The sequence below is a fragment of the Palaemon carinicauda genome, chromosome 31 (genome assembly GCF_036898095.1).
Source record: "Palaemon carinicauda isolate YSFRI2023 chromosome 31, ASM3689809v2, whole genome shotgun sequence".
In the NCBI taxonomy this organism is placed as follows: Eukaryota; Metazoa; Arthropoda; class Malacostraca; order Decapoda; family Palaemonidae; genus Palaemon; species Palaemon carinicauda.
The window spans coordinates 25,503,472-25,527,603 of record NC_090755.1 but is presented as its reverse complement, the minus strand read 5'-3'; the positions used below and the strand labels follow the sequence as shown (position 1 = coordinate 25,527,603).

The 24,132-nt window shown below is 42.6% G+C and overlaps 1 protein-coding gene across 2 annotated transcripts in view; it reads right to left on the bottom strand.

Moving 5' to 3' along the window:
- Positions 1-24,132, bottom strand: part of LOC137624359 (aspartate--tRNA ligase, mitochondrial-like) — a 195,491-nt gene that overhangs the window by 127,687 nt on the left and 43,672 nt on the right. For both annotated transcript variants that reach the window (XM_068355060.1, XM_068355061.1), the window contains exons 3-5: positions 20,989-21,087; positions 11,394-11,492; positions 10,774-10,857 (exon numbers count right to left, since the gene is read on the bottom strand). In XM_068355060.1, the coding sequence (XP_068211161.1) occupies positions 10,774-10,857; positions 11,394-11,492; positions 20,989-21,087 (282 nt within the window). The remainder of the gene's footprint in view (positions 1-10,773; positions 10,858-11,393; positions 11,493-20,988; positions 21,088-24,132) is intronic.

Sequence of the window (24,132 nt, the reverse complement as noted above, 5' to 3'; positions counted from 1 at the left end):
AGGTTTTAAAATAGAACTTAAGAGCTCTTACAGGACATAATACTCTTTCTAGTTCATTTCCAACCATACGATAAGTTTGGAATATCGAACGATATTGGTCAAGGCCGAGAAGGCAGCTCGTGTTTGGCTAGAAAACCAAGATGTAGAACATGTAGCCGTTTCGGATGAGAATCCGATGTTCTTGCTGAAGGCATGAATCTCACTGACTCTTTTAGCTGTGGTTAAGCATACCAGGAAAAGAGTCTTGAAGGTGAGATCTTTCAGGGAGGCTGATTGAAGTGGTTCGAACCTGTCTGACATAAGGAATCTTAGAACCACGTCTAAATTCCAACCAGGTGTAACCAAACGACGCTCCTTCGTGGTCTCAAAAGACTTAAGGAGGTCCTGTAGATCTTTATTGTTGGAAAGATCTAAGCCTCTGTGACGGAAGACTGATGCCAACATGCTTCTGTAACCCTTGATAGTGGGAGCTGAAAGAGATCGCTCTTTCCTCAGATATAAGAGGAAGTCAGCTATTTGATTTACAGAGGTACTGGTCGAGGATACGGATACTGACTTGCACCAGTTTCGGAAGATTTCCCACTTCGATTGGTAGACTCTAAGGGTGGATGTTCTCCTTGCTCTAGCAATCGCTCTGGTTGCCTCCTTCGAAAAAACCTCTAGTTCTCGAGAGTCTTTCGATACTCTGAAGGCAGTGAGACGAAGAGCGTGGAGGCCTTGGAGTACCTTCTTTACGCGTGGCAGACGTAGCAGGTCCACCCTTAGTGGAAGAGTTCTGGGAACGTCTACTAGCCATCGAAGTACCTCGGTAAGTTATTCTCTCGCGGGCCAGAGGGAAGCAACTAGCGTCAACTTTGTCCCTTCGTGAGAGGGGAACTTCTGCAGTACCTTGTTGACAATCTAGAACGGAGGGAATACATATAGATCTAGATGAGACCAATCTAGTAGAAAGGCATCTATAAGAACTACTGCTGGGTCCGGGATAGGTGAGCAAAGTATTGAGAGCCTCTTGGACATCGAGGTTGCGAAGAGATCTATGGTTGGCTGGCCCCAGGTGACCCAAAGTCTCTTGCATACATCCTTGTGGAGGGTCCAATATGTTGGAATTATTGTCCCTTCCTACTGAGACAATCTGCTAAGACATTCAAGTTGCCTTGGATGAAACTCGTTATTAGTGAAAAGTCTAGACCTGTTGAACAGGAGAGGAGGTCACTTGCGAACTCGTACCATGTCAGAGAGTAGGTCCCTCCTTGCTAGGAGATGTACATCAAAGCAGGGAGTTGATCATGTTCACCTCCACTACTTTGCCTAGAAGGAGAGACCTGAAGCTTTTCCAGGTCAGACGTACTGCCAAAAGCTTCTTGCAGTTGAAATGCATTGTCCTTTGACTCGAGTTCCATAATCCCGAGCATTCCCTACCGCCTAAGGTCGCACCCCAGCCTACGTCCGATGCGTCTGAGAAGAGAACGTGGTTGGGAGTCTGAACAGTCAGGGGAAGACCCTTTCAAAGGTTGATAAAGTCCTTACATCAAGTCAGACCAGACTTATCTTCCGGAAACCGGGATCGAGACCACTTCTAGCATCTTGTCCTTTTCCAGTGAAGAGCTAGATGATACCGAAGAGGACGGAGGAGTAGTCTTCCAAGTGACACCAATTGAACCACGGATGACAGTGTCCTAACCAGACTCATCCACAGCCTGACAGGGCCGTGTTCCTTCTTCAGCATCTTCTGGATGGATAGCAGGGCTGGGGGTTGATCGTCTTGTTCAGCCATGTCCTCATCAGAGGGTTCCTCATCCGAAACTGATGAGGAAACGGCAACGGAGAGGACAACGTCTGACTCGCTGAATCCGGTCGCACTGGTGGATGCGTGACGGAGCCGGACACAAGATCATGGTACTGCTGCACAGTCTGTGAACTGTCAACCATGGGGACGCGAGGAAGTACAGCGACAACCCGAAACTGTCTAGACTGTCTGGGTTGTGCAGACAACCCCTTATCGGGTTGCTGAGGTTGCCGCACTGCGTCACAACAAGTCACCTCTGCTGGTTGTTGAACGTCTTTCTAGTGACACACTGAACGTCCACAACCACCTCCGAGAGTCGCTTAACGTCAACGTGCGACTGGCAACCCACACTGGGTCGCACCGGTGGAGGAACCATCTCAACTGGCGGACGTGAGTAGGATACCTCAGCGTCAACAGGGCGTACAACCAACCGGAGGAAGGTTGTTGGCTAGAAGGTTCTTCTCCGTAAAAAATCCTCTATCAAGGACTAAGCTTGGACTGCATGTCTTGCAACAAAGCCCAAGGTCTATGGGAGCAGGTGTGGCAACAGACGGGGTTAGCGACTGAAGCGGAACCATTTACCATCCCTGGAAGCATGTTATGCTTTAATTAAAGTCCATAGGAGGCTAAGCAGCTTAAGGCTCCTCTCCAAATGACAGTCCTCAAGGGAATATCAGAAGGAGGGAGAACAGCACTTCCTCATCTACAGGAACCATGTCCGAGAAAAGTTAGGTTATCTCAGTGAGGGTTTCACTGGTGCATAAGCAGCAGACCAGAAGGCAACAATATGTAACTGCTTGACAGTCTGTGAACTGTCAAAAACTGAACTGTCAACCACAACAGGTGCGTGAGGACATACAGCACTGGTGCATTAGTAGCAGACCAGAAGGCAACGTCATGTAACTGCTTGACAGTCTGTGAGTTGGCAACAACCAAAGCTGTGTGGGGAAGCCTCAACTCCTGACTGACTAGTCTGCTGCGGGCGAGTGGCGGTAACTACAGTGTGTTGCGGAGGCTGACACACCGTGTCAAAACACGGCAGCTTGTGGTAGCTCACGCACGGCAACGGAGTGCTCCGTGTGTCTGTGGGAGTCAGCATGCGTCTGGCAGGGTCGACTGCGCATGGGTGGAGGAGCTCTCACAACAAGAGTGTGGGAGCAGGCAGCCATGCTGGGCGCACAATCGTGGCAGGCTGTAGGCCAACGGGTGCATCGTCAACCTTCTCCGCAGTCGGAGTGTGGGAGCTGGCAACAACAAAAGCGGAGTGCTGGTGCGTGGGAGGGACTGCCGTGGGTTGCGGAGCATGCCGCATTGCGTCAAAACACGGCAGCTTGACAGCACCTTCCCACTGCTGATGCGGTAGCTCACGCATGTCAACGGAGGGTGCAGCATGAACATGCGTCTGGCAGGGTCGACTGCGCATCGGTGGTGGAGCTCTCACAGGTGGAGTGTGGGAGCAGGCAGCCGCAGTATCTGCTGAGCGCACAACCGTGGCAGGTTGTAGGTTAACAGGTGCAGTGTCAACCTTCTCAGCACGATACTCCTGCATGAAGGAAGCAAGCTGAGACTGCATAGTCTGCAGCATGGACCACTAGGGTCTACAAAAGACGGCAACAAACGGAGCTACTGTCCGTTGTGACTGAGGGTCTAAAACAGGTGGTGCGGCAACAGACGGAGTTACTGCCTGTTGCGGTACCACCTTGCCTCTCTTGGGAGGTGTGCAGTCGTCGGATGACTGCAGCGAGTCCGAACTGACCCAGTGGCTACACCTAGGCCGTTGGACTTGCGCGGAAGGGACCGACTTGCACTTAAAAAGCTGCAAGATTTGGTCCATGGTTTCTAAGAGAAACCTCTTCCGCAGACGAGGAATAAATGGGCTCTCTCGTCTTTGTGTGGGTGGGGTGATCACGTCGGCAACGTGTGTAGATACACCCGAAACCACGGAGGGAAACGTCTGTTCGTCGATCAAGGCCTGTGGAACCCATAAGTCCTTCGACATTACTTCTCCCCTGGGCTTGGGAGCTTGTAAGAGGTATCGGACTAGGTGAACAACTGGCACGAACAGACGAACCCTCGAACGCAACACTGTAACACTTTGCGCATATCACTTTATCACTTTTGATTTTCTGTTTGCACTTATTTCACTGAAATCGAAACTTTAACTGATTTCTACCTGAAACACGCAATCCTATCCTTCATTAAAAGGTAGTAATTGCGAAAACAGTTTTACAATGCAACAGAAAAACATAATTAAAGATAAAGAATTCAGTGGCTGGAAAAGAGACTAAACACTAGATCAAATAAACTACGTTTTAAAATCTCTCACCGCATAAAGCCTGGGAACAAGAATAAAACTCTAGAAACGTTTTACCTTCTTCCCCTACAGCGACTAGGGAGAAGAGTAAAAAACGAGAACAACGTTACCCGCTTGAACGAAACGTTTATTCTCCTCTCTCTCCCTCCGTCTCTATCTCTCTCTCTCTTCTCTCTTGACTTAGAACCTGAGAGAAGAGCCCAATTATATATCGTTAAAACATATTATTTGCTAAAGGAAAAAACTGAAAGGTTTCCCAAATAAAAAGTTCCTTTATTTAGAATTTAAACCATTTAAGCTAAGAAAGAATGAACGAAACGCTAGAATCGGTTTACTCTTACTGCAACGTGAAACCGTGAAATACTCTCTCTCTATCGTAACGATAGAGCGCATGTTGAACGTTCTGAACGTCAACAACTGCGGAGACAAAACTAAACGTTAGTTCATCTTTGAAAACAGTACGAGACTATCAAAGAAATTCTTTCAAAAACATTAAAATTAAAAAAGGTATAAATTCTTAAAAGGTAAATACGATATGACGGGCTCAAAGTTAATTAACTTCGGTTCCAAGTAAGGACCGCCTACTATAAGGAAAGGTCGCATATAAACAAACATAAAAATTAATTTTTATAAGTTTATAATAAATGGAAAGTTAATCGAAGAGGCCTATAAAGGCGGAGAGATATAAAATAAATAGATCTATAACTTGTTAAGCAAAATTACCAAAAACCTAAACACACTTCCGACTAAGGGAAGGGTCGGCCATTTAAAAGTGAAAGAGAGTCCATACTCTCTTCGTCACCAACACTTCCGTCTAAGGGAAGGGTCGGCCATTTAAAAGTGAAAGAGAGTCCATACTCTCTTCGTCACCATAATTAAATCTATCCAAAACGAGTTCAAGTTTTGAAATGAAGATAAAACCCCTGCATAGCGAAAGCTCAAAACTGGAATAGTGTACTTCACCAAATCGTTGTGAAAACAAATCCAGTAAGGGACGGCGTATTTAGTAGGTCTTGCCTGTGGCACGACAGAGGGAAAATTGGTTCTTTGTTGACATCGAGTACTTGAGTACCTACTTGACAGATGGCGCTGTTGATGTACACCCCCACCTGTATAGCGATCGCTGGCGTATTCCGCCCGTAGGTTTTTTCTGTCGGGCAGCAGGGATGCAGCTATATGATAATCGGGTAAGTTTGATATTGAAAAAGAATATTTTAAGAAGAGTAACAACATTAAAATAAATATCTCCTATATAATCATTAAAAACTTTATTAAACAAGAGGAAGAGAAAAAATATAGAATAGTGTGCTCGAGTGTACCCTCAAGCAAGAGAACTCTAACCCAAGACAGTGGAAGATCATGGTACGGAGGCTATGGCACTACCCAAGACTAGAGAACAATGGTTTGATTTTGGAGTGTTCTTCTCCTAAAAGAGCTGCTTACCAAAGCTAAAGAGTCTCTTCTACCCTTACCAAGAGGAAAGTGGCCACTGAACAATTAGTGCAGTAACCCCTTGAGTGAAGAAGAATTGTTTGGTAATCTGTGTTGTCAGGTGTATGAGGACAGAGAATATGTAAAGAATAGGCCCGACTATTCAGTGTGGATGTGTGTAGGCAAAGAGAAAATGAACCGTAACTAGAGACAAGGATCCAATGCAGTACCATCTTGCCAGTCAAAAGACCCCATAACTCTCTAGCGGTAGTATCTCAATGGGTGGCTGGTGCCCTGGCCAACCTACAGTACTACCTGCTGATTTGTAAGTGGTAGTAATACCTCTCTCAATTACTAGGGCTTTTCATTTCTTAGTTCATCTTCATTGTGTAATAATGACCTATTACCCATTGGTGGGAAGGATGATGTGAATTCTTTATGGAGCAATGGTTGGAAACTATAGAACATAAACAAAACACAGCAGTCAAAAGTTTCTGATGTGCTCTAACAAAACAAAGTCAGTTTCACAAATGCTGACTAAATACAAAGAATGTAGGAAGAACTCAACATTTTTAGCGTTAGCTACATACAGTAGGTAGGAGCTTATTACAAGCATTTTTCCTGTAAAAACCTTTAAATCATCATTGCAAAATTAAAAGTATATCAATCGAGTAATTCGCCAGTGAATTTAACAATGAAAGCTAACACTAATGACCATCTGGTGACATTATAGAAGACAAATAAATGAATAATAAAATAAAGGATTGAGGTGACCTGAGGAGCTACCATTGCAGCCATCTCCAAAAGAGTAATAATTTCCCAGTGGGACAAAGATAAAAATAATTTGGAACAAAGAATGTTTTTTAATCATCAGCTCAACTAGGAAGAAAGAGCTTAAACAATTATAATAAAAATGATAACAATAAAGCTTAAACTCTATGAACACCAATAAAATTATGCTCACACACTGCTCCACATGCCTTAAAGATGACCTTTCTGGGTCAAAAGCCAACTATGGTTATTGAGTTTGATAGATGAGGTCTTATCATAGCAAAGACACCGGATAGCTAGCTTAAAATACTTAAGCAGCTGGAATAAGAAAGGAGAATAATTCCGTCATAGCCTCCTAAGACAATTCATGCATGGATAAGTTCTATACTGCCATCCATCCTTCATGGAAATAACTCTTGGAAAAGAAGTACAAAGCAAAAGGCAATCCTATAGATCTACACTAAAATTTAGGTAGAACACCAAGCACACCAACAGGTAACCTGGAAAGCTACCTACATGGCTGGACTTGTGAGTTCTTACTTGAGATGGCAGAGGAACCCACTGATCAAAGTTGTTGTATCTGTAAACAAATAGCCTCACAAAGTCAGAAGGAGCAGCATCTGGACACTTCTTTTTAGTTCTTTCTGAGACTAGAGTAGGTTGTTACAATTGAACTCGAAGTGTCGAATCCTCTACAAGTAAAACTCCAGGGTCCTGAACTGGCACAAAGCAACTAAATGTCCATTTACAAAGGGAGATAGGATCGAGAAATTCCCCAACTGGTGTTCGAGACTGATTGGTAATGGGTCTTCGTTACACAGTCTGTGAGACAACAAAGGCAACAAAACGCACATCCCTGTCAAGTTTGACATCATGATTAGTCTGAGATTTAAACTACTGAGTAGCTTCTTCAACAAAAGCAGGCGAGGAAGTATGTGATCTTCTGGAAAGTCCTCTGGCTGGAGAGACCAGTTTTCTACAAACCCCTTTGTAGTCTCTCTCACGACATACCTGAGAGACACCACTCAACTTGGGGCCAAACAAGAGACCAAGAGGGTGGAAGAACAAGTTTAATTCTAGAAGACGGTGCAAGGACTTGATCCCAAAGAGGACCGTTAATACTTCCAGAATTTCAGAAGGATGTCACCAAGTAAGCCTCGTCACTCCCTCCCAGAAGAATGTAGATTCTAGGGCAGTGTATACCCTACACTTATCTGGCCTATGGTGTTGGTTGGTAGTAGTGGGATGCAAACCAAACACCACATCTTCTTTTCCACAGTCATCCCTATATTTAAGTTAGGTTACCTGATGCACACCCTCCAATACCGTCTATCAAATGCATCCTCTTCCACCAAATCTCTTCTCTCCGTATCATCCTTCACCTTATCTCGCCATCTAATTTTCTGATTCCTCTTTGATCTTCTCCACATAACAAATTCCTCCAAAGCCCTTGTCACTCCTCCCCACCATTCATCCTCAACACATGCCCACACCATCTCAGTTGTGAGACTATTATCTTCTTGGTAATCTTTACTACACCTGCCATTCTTCTTATTTCATACTTTCCAAACTTTCAATAAAGTGAAATTCCCATAATCCACCTCAGCATTCTCATTTCTGTTCTCTCAAGCTTTGCTTCCTCTTTTCGTCTTAAAGGCTAAGTTTCTGATCCATATATAAGCACTGGTCTTATTACTGTGCTACAGTTCTTGACTTTTAGCTTGATTGGCATTTTCTTATCACATACCACTCCTGCTACATCTCTCCACTTTGCCCTTGCTGCTTTTATCCTATTTTCAACTTCAGTCTCACATCCTGCTCATTTGATCAACCAACACATTTTTTGATAGGAGAAACTGAGAGAGAAGATTTATGCCCCAAGGTCCATCTGATACAACAAATTTTAGGCTAGAAAACAGACTGATATTAGACTGGTAACCCCCTTCTTTTGATTTTATCAAAGATAGTTTTCTGAATAATTAATAACTCTAGGAAATTAATGTGGAGAGTCACCTTGGTTGCATTTCACATACAGGATACCATATGGTTGTACAGGCTTACTACTAATCCATTAGTTAATTACATGAAGTTTGAGACGGGATACTCCAGGTTGACATATGTGAGAAGCTTGCCGTTGTTCCATCAAGCTAGTACAGTACGGGAAAAAAAAGAAACTTGATTCTTATCATCATTACTAGGTTAACTAACAACCCTATTTGGAAATTCAGGCTGCTATAAGCACAATAGATTAAACAGTGAAAATAGCCCAGTGAGGAAATAAAATAAGGATACATAGAATACCTGTAGTGTGCTTGAGTGTAACCTTGAACAAGAGAGCTCTAATCCAAGATAGTGGAAGTCTAGAGAACTATAGTTTGGTTTTGCAGTGTCCCTCTCCTAGAAGGGCTGCTTATCATACCTCAAGAATCTCTTCTACCCTTACAAAGTGGAAAGTAGCCACTGAACAATTACAGCGCAGTAGTTAAACCTTTGAGTGAAGAAGAATTGTTCGGTTATCTTAGTGATGGCAGGTGTATGAGGAAACAGGAGAATATGTAAAGATAAGCCAGACTATACAGTGCATGTGTAGGAAACGGAAAAAAATTAGCTGTAACGCGAGAGGGATCTAATGTAATCCTATCTGACAATTCAAAGAGCCCCATAACTCTCTAGTAGTAGTATCTCAATGGGTGTCTGGTACTTTGGTTAACCTACTACAGCAAGTCCCTTATATAAGAAAGAGGTGCATTTTAAGAGTAGGTTCTTCTTAAGTTTAAACATTCTGAAGTCAAACATAAGTAAAATGGGCATCTAGATCATGACATCAAACCCCCAACCCTTCCCTTTTTTTCAGTCACATGATCTTGCTGACAATAGTGAGGTAGCCTACATAAGTACCAACAATTGCTAAAACTATTTCTACATAGTAAACTACATATTTTTTTAAACATGGCTTAATTTGTACTGCATTTTTTTTGGACATGAGTTCTTACCTTTGAAACTTCTTATCTATGTGACTTCTGTGCCTAATCTAACTTTGCAAACAGAGGAATAAGTACTATGTTGAAATGGTCACATTATCAACCTGTTGTGTGGCATGAATTTCTCATTATAAAAGTCATTAGTTCCAGGAAACATAACCATTTGTAAGCTGATGTTAGCTAATGATCCCTGATAACCTTTACAGACTTGTGGAAAGAGTTCCCACTCTTCTTTCAGGGAAAAGCAAAAAGGGACTGATACAATCATTATTCACAAATACAAGATTAATTGTTTTGGAGTGAGAACTTTTTCATCAAAATCCCTAATTTTTGGAGCAGATTTGGAACAATATATCACACCTTTTGGATCCTTTGAAGAGAGTTTCTAAGGATTAGCCAGTCATCCAGGTACAAGGGTATTTGGACTTTGTAACAGATATAGCCATTCAGAGACCAAGCCACCAAATGTGTCACATCATTTTCAAAATGTGCATTATTTAAGCTAGCATGCAGGAACAAAACTGACCAAAACTGGCTCCCTTGTTTGGGTTACATACTGTAGATGCTTCTGTAAATGAGACTTGGGCAATCTCCACTTCATTACATTTTAAAAGAAAGTTGGATGTCACTGCTGATACTTGAAAGTGTCAGTCTAATTTTTCTACTTAATTTAGTATGCATAGAGGACCTTAATTCTTGAAGTCCTACTCAATGGGTCAGGAAGGGACAATGTATTAAGCTTTGTCTGCTTCAGCTTGTTATAGAGATTAGTGGGATCCATCCTTTATCAACTTCGCATCTTGTGACATATTTCTTGGCATAGTAACTCTATGGTTAAAACCTCTTATCTCTGTGTTTAGCAATAAGCCTTATATAATGATATTTTAGATACCCTATCACACACTATAAATCCTTCAGTTCATCTTCATTCCAAGAGCTCATTCCTCTACCACTGGCTACTTTCTTCTTCAAAAAGAGATTTACACTTACGCAGCTGAAATCCCTCTCCCATAGATTATTATCCAAGTGAATACAATCATAACACATCTGTAGTAAACATATACATCCTTCAAAAAACAAACAAATTTTCCATAAAGACTCATTACTTTAAACATTTCGCTTGCTACTCAACCCCAATGCTCTGTCACCGCTGATTCAGGCACACATAAAACGAGCCAGTTAATTACAGATAACCTGAGAATACAAACACATACACCAACTTACAGCACCTGGAAGAGGAGTACTCCCATTTTTTTTTCTTTTTACTTCAGTAGTGACTGTCATATTGCATAGAAACAACAGGATAATGTAAAAGTAATGGGTTTGTGAGTTTAATTAATTTTACTAAATAAATGAAAACTTTTCATGTAAAACTGTACCAATGCTTTAGAAGAATATTGAATTTTCAAAAATTATATATTTGTATTTTTTGAGAATACAAACCAATTCATAGCTAAAGAAAATAAGTGTTAAATGCATATAAATCTTACCATGGAACGTAACTTCAAATTGCGCTGAAGTTCTTCATGTCGTAAGTCTAGATATCTATAACGTAGTCTTAAATTCTCTTTTGGCTGCAAATTAAAAATTTTCAAAATATTAATCATATACTGTCCAAAACTAATTTGACTAAGAGGAACATCATTATACAGTATCAAGCTGGGAGTTGTATAAATGTATAAAAATAAATAATTGACCCCTTACTAATTCACTAATAGCATAGACAAATATAAAATATAACACCAAAACAATATGCTTTACTCAAACTGCATAAATGAAAAACACTGGAGAATTAGGCAAACTATTGAAAAAGTACTTTGAGAATAATTACTTCAAAATGTAGTTATGTCATCCCCATGAATTGACGAACTAACAAATGAAAGATTATCAATTAGTGATAAAGAGCATTCCACAATAGCCAGGCAAATTATATTGAGATTATCTCAGTTATTGGTTTCACATAGCTTTCTTAAAACAATTACAAGAACCTACATGCCACTACTGTAGTTACAAACTTTGAAGCAATAAAACAAACATTTTTATTACATTTCTGTATTTAAATATCAAAGAAAAATCTTATGTTGAAACTGCAAAGTTCTCATGCCCTTACCTTATTGTATGAACGTATTATAAATGGAAGATCTCTCTGCACTTCACTTAAAATCTTATAATTATCGGCTAAGACTTCGATCTCTCCTGTTGGCATGTCCTAAATAAATACAAAAAACATATAATAAAAACACTTTTTATTACCTATTACTTAACCATATATTTTATAGAACAGTGTACAGTTTTCCAAATAGGAAAATATTAACCTTATGACTAATTAAATTTACCAATCAATAAAACTGAAAGAAATCCAATTTACATTAAACCACATCCTCAGTAGTTACTACATCCCTCAAAGCCCAGCAATGTTGATAAGATAACCATGATTCTTTAAGATAATGTTTAGCAATTACCAATTTGGTACACCACTGAGCTGCTGCTAAAACTCTTTCTAAAGTTTCCTACAAAATTTCACAGAAGTCTCACTCTTACTATCAAGCACCATAACTTTTCAAGTTTTTCTCCTGACTAGGATGCAACATCATGTGAGCTGCTGAGACCAGTCTTTTAACCAGAAAGGACAAACAATTTTTGTACAAAGGGCAATAAGAACTCCTAGTCTCACGAAACAAATTAGCAACATTACCCACAATGTTGCAGTTTTGGCTAAACGATACTATACTTAACAGACCTCACAGGACAAAGAAATCTATTCCCTGATGTAATCCTAACTTCCTTTTCCAAAAATGGAATTTTCAAAAGCACCTGTAAACTTATTTTAAAATCATTCTCAGCTATGAAGGCACAGAAAAGAGATAAGATCATCTAATGGTATCCAAAACCTACCTTTCAAGAAAGAGCTTGTAGTCCAATAATGAATTTAACCAATAATGATACCAATAGAAGGGATTTAGTTGGAAGATCTTTAATAGAAAGCTTTTCCACTGGAGTAAAATCCAAACATTTTATATATTGTAATACTTAGGTTACAAAAAATTCCTCTGGTTACTGGAAGTTTTCAATAATAAAGGACCAAAACACATTCTCAATAATACCTGAAACAGTTAAATCCAATCTTATGTGTTCAAGTACCTCCTTGCTAGTTTATGTAAGCCATTACCAAGGGGTTGTCATTCATCAGCACCATGGAGTGACCTGAAAGCAGCTGAAGGAATTGCTTGAGGGCTAGAAAGGCAGTCCTCATTTCCAGTAAACATTATTTATGTGGCATTGTCGCTTGCACTTGAACCATAGCCTGGAGATGCATCCGTGAAGAGCATCAATTCTGGGGAAGGAGAGAGGTCTACTCCCCTGAGCAGGTCGGCTCCAACACCCACTAACCCAGGTTTCTCTTTTGCTTTGGCCCTATCCAAATCAGGAGGTTTGGAGGGTCATTGTGATGAGACCAGAAGGCCATCAGCTGCCACTATAGCGATCGGATGCGAAGCCAGCTCTTGGGCACTAGTCACTCTAAGAGGTCATGTGTCCCAGCAGCCTCGGTCACTGATGTCCTGGTAGCGTGTCTTGCAATAGAAATGGGTGAGCTACCTGCTTCAATCTCTTTATTCTCTCTATGGACAGAAAGACTTTGCCTAATTTTGTGTATTGTCATCCCAAGAAATACCAAGTCTTATGAAAGTTGCAGGGAGGACTTCTCATGATTTTCCACAATCCCAAAATCGTGGCAAAACATGAACAATTTGTCTCGATGAAGGAGAAGTGTCTCCATCAAGTCTGCAAGAATCAGCCAATCGTCTAGGTATCGAAGTAGACAAATACCTTTCGGGTGCGTCCACGTTGACACTAGAGAAAAGATCCGTATCAACACCTGAGGGGTGTGGGCTGGTCAAAACACAACACCTTGAATTGGTATATCTTGTTTTTTAGAACAATTCTTAGGTACTTCCTTCATCATCACCACAATATCTTATTGCGCCAATGTCGAACCCATTGGAGGACATTGTCGTTTGCCTCTCTGAGGTCTTGATCTGAGCAATAAGGGCCCAGTGGGCACCCTCATGGGATGTATTCAATTGTTTGTGGTGTTGCCCCACATGAGGCATCCAGGGTTGGTGGCTAATCCCCATTTGTGGTAGTTATCTCCAGTTTTGCCCACTTTTACCCTTACTCTGTTTGGGTTACCCAGTCCTTCCTGGTGAGGGCTGTTCTACTGACTGACCAGGCCTTTGTTTGGGCTGGGCAGCGCCTCATTGGATGACCGTTGGTCACTTTCCAGCCACTTCTCTTGGCAGGTTCTAGTCCATTCACTTTTGGGAAGCTTTTGTGGGATTTCAGTCTTCGCCTTGCTTCCTGATGGTTGTGGAGTGGATGCCGAGGGTTATTAATTTGTTTATGCTTTTCAGTTTTTGCTGACATTTTACTTCAGATATGGAGTGGTGAGATACCAGCTATTTTATATAAAAGTTAGTAGAGGTATTGATTTTAGGGTACCTTATGCACATGGCATAATCTTGCCCACACTGGTGCACAGTACTCTGTAGTGGAGTAAAAAAGTGCTAGGGCTGTCTGTCTCAGTCTCAGTGTCTGTTCCCAAGCTGGTGTTGGTAAGTTTGCTGAGGATTGCTACTTTATGTCTGCTTTAGTTGTGTGCTCTTTAAAGGAGAGCATTCTGTAAAGGTTGACACCTAAGTAAACTGGGTATGGGTGATTTTCCAGTTCTTTGCCACCCATTTGATCTTTAGCTTTCTGTTTGCCTGGTAACTGTTTAGGTGGAAGGCACACACCTGTGTTTTGCTTGGATTGGTATTAAGGTGCCACTTCTTGAAGTAGGCGGAGAGGGTAGTCGTGGCATTTGACAGTCATTCTTCGATGGTGGTGAAGGAGTTCAACTGTGTGGAAATGCACAGGTCATCTGCATAGATGTACCAGCAGATATTCTAGTACTGCGACAGGTCATTTGTAGAGATGGTTAAATAATATCGGCGCCAACACTCACTTTTGTGGAAGGCTGTTGTTCTGTATCCTCCATCTGTTTTTCCTGCCATCTATTTCTACAAAGAAAGAACGATTGGTAAGCAGTGATTCAATGATGTGGACTATGCTAGTATTTTGTATAGTTTGGGCACCTTCGTAAGGAGTGCTCCGTGGTTTACAGTGTCATAGGCTCTGGTAAGGTTGACAAAGACTACTGGTAATTTGCTTTTCTCAAACCCATCCTAGATGTATTGAGTCAGGTTTAATACATAACTGCAGCAGGATCAACTTAGTCTAAAGCTAGCTTGGTCTATCGACAGTTGGTTGGATACAGGCAAGGATCATTCATTCGTATAACTTGTAAAGAATATACAGTAAGGATATTAGTCGATAGCTGTTGGGGAATGTTGGGTCCTTCCCTGATTTCAGCAAGGCCACTACACTTGCTCTTCTCCAAATCTTTAGGATTTGGTAGATCATTGCACAGGGATTAAATAGCAACAAGAGCAATTTTTTTTTGTTGCTGAAATGTAAGATAATTTCTATTGTTGTGCCGTCTCGGCCGGCGCCTTCCCAGTTTTCAGATATTTCATGGCAGCATTTAGTTCTTCTAAGGTGAACAATTGGAAGCTGTCAACAATATCTTGCATGATACAGTCCATGTCCAGTCTCATTTTCTTTAGGTAACCTTGCTCTTTGTTTCAAGGCTTGTCATCCAGTAGCAGTTGCTGCACAACTTGGTTGGGGGTTAGATCATGCAAAAGTGTTAGATCATGGGTCGCAGTCCAGTACTCGACAGCCTCAACATTACTGTTTGTATGCCTTGTTTCCTAGAGTCTAGATTGAGTTTGTTGGGGCCTGATCACAGGTTTTATGTTGATTATTAATGGTCAATGTTGCAATTTTGGTATAGGGTTACCTAAGGATTTTTCAACGTTACAGTAATGTCTCAATGAAGCAAATGCTTAGAACGTTACAGTAATGTCTCAATGAAGCAAATGCTTAGTCGGGGTTATACAGTATCCTGTCTCCAGTGGTGCTCAGAAAGAATACTTTATCCCTTGCATCATGCAAAAGTGTTAGATCATGGGTTGCCGCCCAATACTCGACAGCCTCAACATTACTGTCTGTATGCCTTGTTTACTAGTTGGTGAGCTTGGGGCCATGTGAAGTTTGTTGTTGGTGGTTTATACACACTAGTGATGGTAATATATTCAGTGTCCACCTGGAGGATTTCCAGCCCGCCAACTGAGATGTCTTTGCTGTTCAGGATGATGGATTTACCCAAGACAAAGATTGCACTTCCATTAACAGGACTGGAGTGAGATTTTAGGTGAATGCCAGGAATTCTTGGCATAACCAGATCCTTATGTGTCTCCTGTAGACAGAGTATATTGGCTCCTAAATTGGCAAGAAGTTCCGATTTGGTAACAGATATTCCTTCAGTATTAAAAGTTATGATTCTGAATTTGGTCGTCAAATTGTTCAGGGGTCGAGGATTTATGATTTTACCACCCCTTTACAGGCACTACGTCTAGGACCTCTTGGAGAGCATCCTTCTCTAACATGGCCTGATCTTCAGCCTGAAGAGCCTGTTTCTTTGTGGATCCATTCGCATAGGAATTCAACATTACTGGATGTCAGGTTAGAGGGCGAGTGTGCATGAACAGGATGTGGTATCCTGCTTGGAGGACAGAGACTGACCAAGGTTTGGCCCCGTAAAACATCCATCTCTGCCACCTGCTCTGTGGGAATCTGCCCATCAGTATACTGGTAGAAGGAATGCCCATTGAAGTGGAATCGGCCATGTTTGGGACTTTTCTTCTTGGAAGCAGCCTGCTTTGGAGCTCAAGACCCCTTCTTATGCCCAAGACGTTTTACCGGTGACAATCTTTGTGGCGGTGGTACTGAGGAGTATGGAGGAGAAGTCAGTGCCCGATGGAGGAAGAGTCTTGACTAGCTTTCCTCCATCTCTCAGCGACTGCCTTGATGTCCTCCATGTTAAATAGGAAGCGGCAGTCTATCGAGCAGTTACAAAGCTTCATAGCTTCTCTGCTTGGTACCTGTCTCTAGAATGTTGAAATGACAGCATCCAGCCTTCTCAAAATCCAGTTGACCCACTGATTGAGAACATTGTGGATAAAGAATTCCACCATCCTGGTACCAGAGAGAAGAAAAGGAAATATTGCATGCTTCTTCTGGTCACTGCAAAAAGTCTTCCTTCCTGAAGTGGTATCCCTCAGACCCCAACCAGTAGTCCAACCATACAGTGGCTTTGCAAAGGGCACTTTACAACCCACTCAATGTTTGCGGCGTTTGCCGCATAGAAAGCTAGCGACAAAGAAGCTAACTTATCAAGGGACGTATTCTGGGTCAAGGCCAGAATTGCAGGGTCCAAAGTAGTACTGTACTTCTTCAGTCGTACATACGATGGAAGACGCAAACGAGATGAGTTCACCGACCTGAGGGACTGTGAAACTCTTGCCACTTGGGTGCAAGTCCTCTCTTTGGCATGCTTAACTCCTCTAGACCAAGGCAAGGCTACCTTAGTCTTAGTGGGTCTGGGGGTGTCATAGATGAGGTTAAGGACACTATCCTTTCCCTCAGCGGGAACTTGATCCAGTTCTCCCAAGAAGTTGATCTTACAGATACAGGACAGCACCTGGAGAAAGACATGGTCTGAATCCCTCTGCTCCAAGGGAGAAATCTTTGGACAGGCAGACACAGGTAACATTTTGACGGAATGTTCAGAACCGTCATCGAAAAAGTCTTCCACCCTTGAGCTCACATCCATAGGAGCCCAGGGTGGGTCAAAGTCGTCAACTGACTGGCGGGCAGAGACGTGAGACCTCGGAGGGAGGCCGTTTTGCTACATTCTTACAATGACAGACTTGGGATACAAAGGACCTTTCTTTGAATCTGGTTGCTCGGATGTCGAGTGCCAGTTCTTTGGAATGGTTATCACATCTTTTCTCTTTCGTGGACAAATGGTAGTCTGCAGGGAAAGATGATGTCTCCTTCCGCATAGTTTCCTTAGGCTGTACATACTCGGAAGGTATGGGAGGAAGAACTCGAACTTTCAAAGATGAAGCAGGAGGTTTGTGTCGATCCCAATCTATCGGCCAGAGCCGATAGTTGTCTGTGAACAAGACCTCTCTTAGAGATCTCAAGCCCATGCTGATTCTGGGATGATGAGTTTCTCCCCATGGGGGGGTAGATGCTCGGTGTCCTTGTGTCCTCTTCTGCGGCTCGATTGGAATTATACTATGTCTTTCCCACTCAGAGTTGCGCCCAGTGATAGAGGCCTTAGTACTAAGGTACTGCTGGTACCTAGACGACTGCTGAGGGGATGAAAGGCGAAGTATCGCTGGATAAGGTACCTGCTTTGCTGCAGTACTACTGCACCTGATTCTGATGAAGGACTACTCCCAGAAGACTATGATATCTCTAAAGGGATGGTTAGTGTACCCTGTGGGGATAACACTGGAGGATCCTGGGTCGATCCGGAGAACCCCTGCTAAACTACCTGACCAAGGTCAGAAAACCAAGACGCGTCCTTCTAAAAGGAAAGGGCTACGTGTTGGTGCACAGGCAGAACAGCAGGTTCTCCCTCATGAGTGGTTGAAACACAAGGTGCAGATCACAAAGGAATTGGCCTCACAAAACGGTGAACATTTTATAGTATCTTATGGACATGGCAGCCAGGGGCAGGAACTAGGAACAGCTGCCTAATCCAGCTGTTGTCTACCTCTGAAAAGCTATGCTCCTAAGAGCTAGAACAAGGCAGAGATGAGTCTAGCGCTTGTTTGTGAAAGCCAAGGGGGGGACAACCACTCGGGAATAAGACAAGGGCTTATTAACAAGGTCGATGAGCTCCGTGCAACAAAATTTGTGCACTTTCAGCATGCTGAGCAGTCTCAGGTTGAGGGCAGGAAGCATAAGTTGGGAGCTGAGAAAAGTGGCCAAAGCCAGTTTCTGGGTTTACACTGAGGGAATCCCCTCATGGATAACCCAGCGGAGTACTCATCTACAACTGCTCACATTCGTCTGCCAAGGCAGAACAAATGGAGGGTGGTAGAGCAGAAGCAGAGGTTGCCACTTTGCTAAGGGAAGCAAAAGAATCGTCAGAGCCATAAGGTTGTCTGGGGGTCAAAAAGCCACGATTTTTGCTCGACCGTTCCCTGGAGGTGACCGATCGCTCAGAGTCAGAGTGATGAGAACTAGCCAACAGAGTAAGACTCAGAGGTTTCTTCGCCTTCAAGGATGAACTGGAAGGGGAAGAGTCCCTCTTGTCCTTCTTCCGCCACCTACCGAACCTCTGCCACTGGAAGGATAGTCCCTCCCTACATAACTCACAAGGAGAGTCATGCATGCAAGAGTAACCCCTGCACACAGGACAAAGGACATGAGGATCTGTCTCCATGGCTGACATGAAGGTGCTGCATCTGCGCCTTTTAATGCCGGAACAAAACCACATTGTGGAGCCTCAAGATACACTCACCCTGAAAAAGAAAAAAGAAATTTTGAAGCTTTAGGCTAGTTTGTATTTCATTTGAAATGAATAATGGTTAACGGGAGAGAACGAAGCACTTCCTTTCTCCACCAAGCTGAAATAAAAAGTGACATCATATCAACGGTGCGTGTGTGAGCAGGGTGGCTGGTCTATCCCATGCTACCCACCACTAGTTAGCGGAGGATAATTATACCAGGCTAAAATGTCTTTTGGCTAGTCTTCAGCATTCACTGAAATAATATCCACTGTAAAAGGAGAAATGGTTTGTTTAAGGTGCCGGAACAAACTAATTTTTGAGGAGGTGCTGTGTGAACAAGAACTCCCACACAACCTGATTACCAAAGAAATATGGTTTCCCTACCTCTAGAAAGTTTATAAAATTAGGAGAAGGTCGAAGTAATATTCAGAGGAAAAAAAGAATGAGTGAGAAATTTAGATTTGAACTCGGGAAGCAATTTCCCCGAGTTCGAGAGCCTTCTTGCCCGTCACAATGCTTCAACATGTAAACGATATTTCCTATTGAGGCACGATGACTTCGACAAGGCATTCTCTCGTTAAGAGGGCCGAAGAGGAGAGATCACGCCAAGATGGCCTAACGAGAAGGGAAAGAGGAGCTTCAAGGATCCCCTAGTGATAGTTGGGAAGGGTGTGCAGCGTCCGATCAATGAGATGGCATCAAGTCATTCGTACAATGTTTCTCCTTCAAGAAACGATTAAACATCTCCGCCAACGGTGAGCCTGGAATGCCCACCGAAAGCCACAACAGTTGAAGGGTGCCCGTCCTCTGTAAATCAAAAGAACAAGAAGAATTAGGGAAACCACTCTGACAAGGAGGCAACATCGTGTCGCTAGAGGAACAATGGAAACAGCTCTGCCCTTAAGCTTGACCACGCATGACTGATGACCATCGCTCTTACCTGACCGACAGGAAGACGCCAGGGAAGAGTTCAAAGTGAGTGTTCTGGGAGAAGAAGAAGCAGTCCTTTAGGCCCTCTTCTTCTCATTGCCAAACAATAGCCACTAGGAGGATGGCAACTCCCCACACTCCTCAAAAGGTGAGGCTTTACAGCATACATGCTCTCGGCGCAACTGGCATACCTGTGAGGGTTTACCTCCTCATTACTCATACGGGCTAAGTCCCAAAGGTGTTTGGCGGGATCCCAGGACATGCCTGCATAACCACAGAGAATCAGCAAAGATACAGCTAGAAAAATATAGAGTCAATGCAGAAAAACACTAATTCATTAATTGCCAAATATTCACAGCCATGAGGATAAGTTCACTTTGTGACAGCTGAATTTCAATTGAGGTAAGAGTGAGCTGGAGGGATGGCAGTAGCCACCCTGTGTCTAACAAGATAACTACCCTGTTGGTTGTTTACACCTCGTTAAAAGTTTAACTGCCGCATTCCAGACTTCGCAGGTATTTCTACTCCTATAAGTAAAGAGGGATGATTTATCTTTGGAGTACTGCTGCACACTTCTTTTACATTTTGTCCATATTAACTACTGCTTCAAAATGTCCAGCAGTATGGTTCTATCTTATGGTTAAAGGATCGAAGACACAACCATGACCACAATGGCAACAGCAATGACGACGACGACAACGAAGATGACGACAATAATAATTTTAATAATTTTGATCATTTCAATCTGTCTCAAAACTCAACAGGTTTTCACGCCCTATTTCATTACACATTACGTGTCAGACTAGCGTGTGCCTACGTACAAAATATCAGCCACAACATTCATGTAGAAATAAGTAAACAGTTATTGAATAAGGACTTGGCCAATAAAGAAAGAGTAAGAAAGGAAAATGGTTGTGGCCAAGATGAGAATGGTGAGGTGGATCTGTGATGTCACAAAAAGAAGATAAGATTCGTAATGAATTAATCGAGGGACAGTCAAAGTATTAGAGGTTTCAAAGAAAGCTTAGGAAAGAAGACTGAAATGGTTCGGTCATGTCATGAGGAGAGAAGATGAATATGTATGTAAAAGGGTTATGAACATGGAGGTGGAGGGCAGAAGAAGGAGGGGAAGGACAAAGTTCAGGTGGAAAGATGAATTATTGAATAACATGAAGGAAAGGGGTCTAAGAGAACAAGATGTACAGGACAGAGGAAGATGGCAAAGGCTGACTAGAAAAGGTGAAGGCAAAGAAGAACTTTAATAGAGTGTCCTGCAATGCCTTTTAAAGAAAAAGGCCATACCTTATTGTACTGATCTTCTGGTCGTTGCTGGACAACACCTTTCACTTCTACATATGATTCAAAGGGAGTGTGGTTCAACAATTTGGACATCTCACTATTCTGAAAATAAATATCTAGTAATTAAAAATTTGGTCAATCTTACTGAAAGCACTCTTATTTATAAAACAAAATACTAGAAGAATGGAATTAAATTCTGTCCAAATATTATAGAGACATTTTTTTTTTTTTGCTTTCTCATTTTCTAGTTCAAATTACAATTAAAACATATTTTTGCTATCATCATACTTTGGGCAATACCCTTCTGCAGAAAGTAACTAATCATTTTGAAATAAAAAGGCAAAATATTTTTTAACCAACTCATCATAAAAACTTAGAATCTTGATAAATTTAGTGCTTCTTTCCCCATAATAGATTAATTTGTAAAAAAAATTTTCAACATGGCCAATTTACACAAATTGTCATTCAAACTGTCACATATCTCAATGAAATCACTAAATTCTATGGGAAACTAATTTTCTATTCATTTATATTGTAATTTTCATAATTTAACAAGCTGCAAGTTCGAGTTAAAAAAAATAAGGTTAAATTTGATGATAACCTTATATACAATCATATTTTAAAAGTGATTTGTATTTTTTCTAAACATAAAAACATGAGACAAATCCGGAGGTAATTTCTATTTTTCCTAACGATACAAACATGACAAATTTGTAGATAATTTGTATTTTTCCTAACTATACAAACCTTAGCTATTTAATAGGGGTATTACTTTTGGCGTAGCTGAAATGATGAGTCATTAATTTCTAACACTAGTTAGCGGGGGTAGGGGAGGGTAGCTTGCTACCGCCCCCCCCCCCCCTCTCACACACCTGTGCTTGAGCTCACTTTGCTTGGAGGTAGAACTTCAAGGGGGATAGGGCTGGCAGGCAAGTTTGGTTAAATAGCTAAGGTTTGTATAGTTAGGAAAAATACAAATTATCTACGAATTTGTCATTTGTTCCGTAACTAGAATACAAACCATGCTATTTAATAGGGGTGACTCACCCATTAGGAAGGGTGGACGTCCCAGCCAGTCTGGCTTTTGGCTTTGCCCTGGGACTCCTTATTTGAGTGTGTAAGCACCCAAGAAATAAGGAGTCTCTGCACCTCGCTAGAACCTTGCTACACAAGGTCTGCGGCCTACGCAAGCTGTATGTGAAGGTATGAAGAAGTGTGACTCGTCCTAGAAAGTTGTTCTGAAGTTCTTTAGAAGGAAACTTGTAGACTAGGACTTTCCCAATGCCACCTCGTCAGGGTATGGGGACGTAACAGTATTAATCTTGATATTAAGAACACAAGGGAGCATGGTTTACCTGCAGTGGTTTGAGGTCAGCTATGCAGAGAACCCAGGATGCTGCTTTCCCCAAGAGAGGGGATGATGAAGAAAAGAATAAGGGCCAGTCAAACCTTTTCATTCATGCAGACTAAAACTGGGTAACAATGCTCTCAACCTTCTGCTACTTGTCCAATAAGGAGCTTCAGGTTTTAAACCAGCTGTTGTGCAGCCACCACAGGATCGACAGAGAACGTATCAAGTCTCCTGTGGGTCACGTCTTGTAGGTAGTGGGATGTGAACGTTGTCTGACATTTCCACACCCCAGCTTGAAGAACCTGCGTCACTGAAAAATTTCTTTTGAAGGCCAGGGACGTAGCTATGGCCCTGACATCATGTGCTCTGGGGCAACGTGATGGAGGAGGGTCTGGATTCAGTGCCAGGTTAATGACCCTATGAATCCATGCTGAGATGGTGTTATTGGTGACCCTCCTCTTAGTCCTTCCTGTGCTGATGAATAGTGCTGGCACATGAGGACGGGCTGCAGCTGTTCTTTTGAAGTACAACCTCAAGCTCCTTACTGGGCATAGTTAGAGATGGTCTGGGTCATCTGTTACAGTACGGAGACTAGAAATCCGGAAGGAGTCAAATCGAGGATCCGCTACTCCTGGATTCTGAGTCTTAGCAATAAACTCAGGGACGAAGCTGAACGTTACCTACCCCCCTCCCCTTGAATGGGCAATGTCATACGAGAGACCATGAAGTTCGCTGCCTCGCTTGCACCAGGCCAAAGCTAGCAGGAATACCGTCTTCCAAGTTAGATGGCGATCTGATGCCTGGCGTAATGGTTCATAGGGAGGTCTCTTAAGAGACCTGAGAACTCGAACCACGTTCCATGGGGGAGGTCTCACTTCCGACTGAGGTCAGGTAAGTTCATAACTACATTTGAGTAGAGAAAGTTCTAGTGATGAGGAAATGTCCATTCCTTTCAGCCTGAAGGCGAGACTTAAGGCTGAGCGATAGCCTTTCACTGCCGAGACTGAAAGGCGCATTTCTTAAAGCAAATACATGAGGAACTCCACTATTGTTGGAATAGTGGCATCGAGTGGAGAGATACCCCTTCCACGACACCAACCACAGAAGACTTTCCACTTTGCCTGGTAGACTGCTGCTGAAGACTTTCGCAAGTGTCCAAACATCCTGGTCGCAACTTGTTGCGAAAATCCTCTCTCAGAGAGGAGATGCTGGATAGTCTCCAAGAGTGAAGTCGTAGTGAAGCTATGGCTTTGTGGAAGATGTTGGCGTGTGGTTGTTTGAGTAGATTGTTTTGTGGAGGGAGTTCTCTTGGCAGCTCCGTTAGGAGTTGCAGAAGGTCCGGGAACCATTCTGCTTGATGCCATAGCGGAGCTATGAGGGTCATTGAAAGATTGACCAATATTCTGGTCTTGTTGAGTACCCTCCTCATCAAACAGAACGGGGGAAAGGCGTAAACGTCGATGTTGTCCCACCGTTGCTGAAAAGCATTTTGCCAGAGAGCCTTGGGGTCTGGGACTGGGGAACAGTACAGCTGGAGCCTGAAGTTCAGGGCCGTTGCAAAGAGGTCCACATTCGGAAAACTCCACAAAGTCAGGACTTTGTTGGCTACTAGATGATCTAAAGACCACTCGGTACTCACTATTTGAGACGCTCTGCTCATGTTGTCGGTGAGCACATTCCATTTGCCTGGAATGAAGCGTGCTGATAGTGGTATCGAGTGGATTTCGGCCCATCTCAGTATCTCTACTGCTAGATGGGATAGTTGCTGCAAAAGAGTACCTCCTTGTTTGTTGATG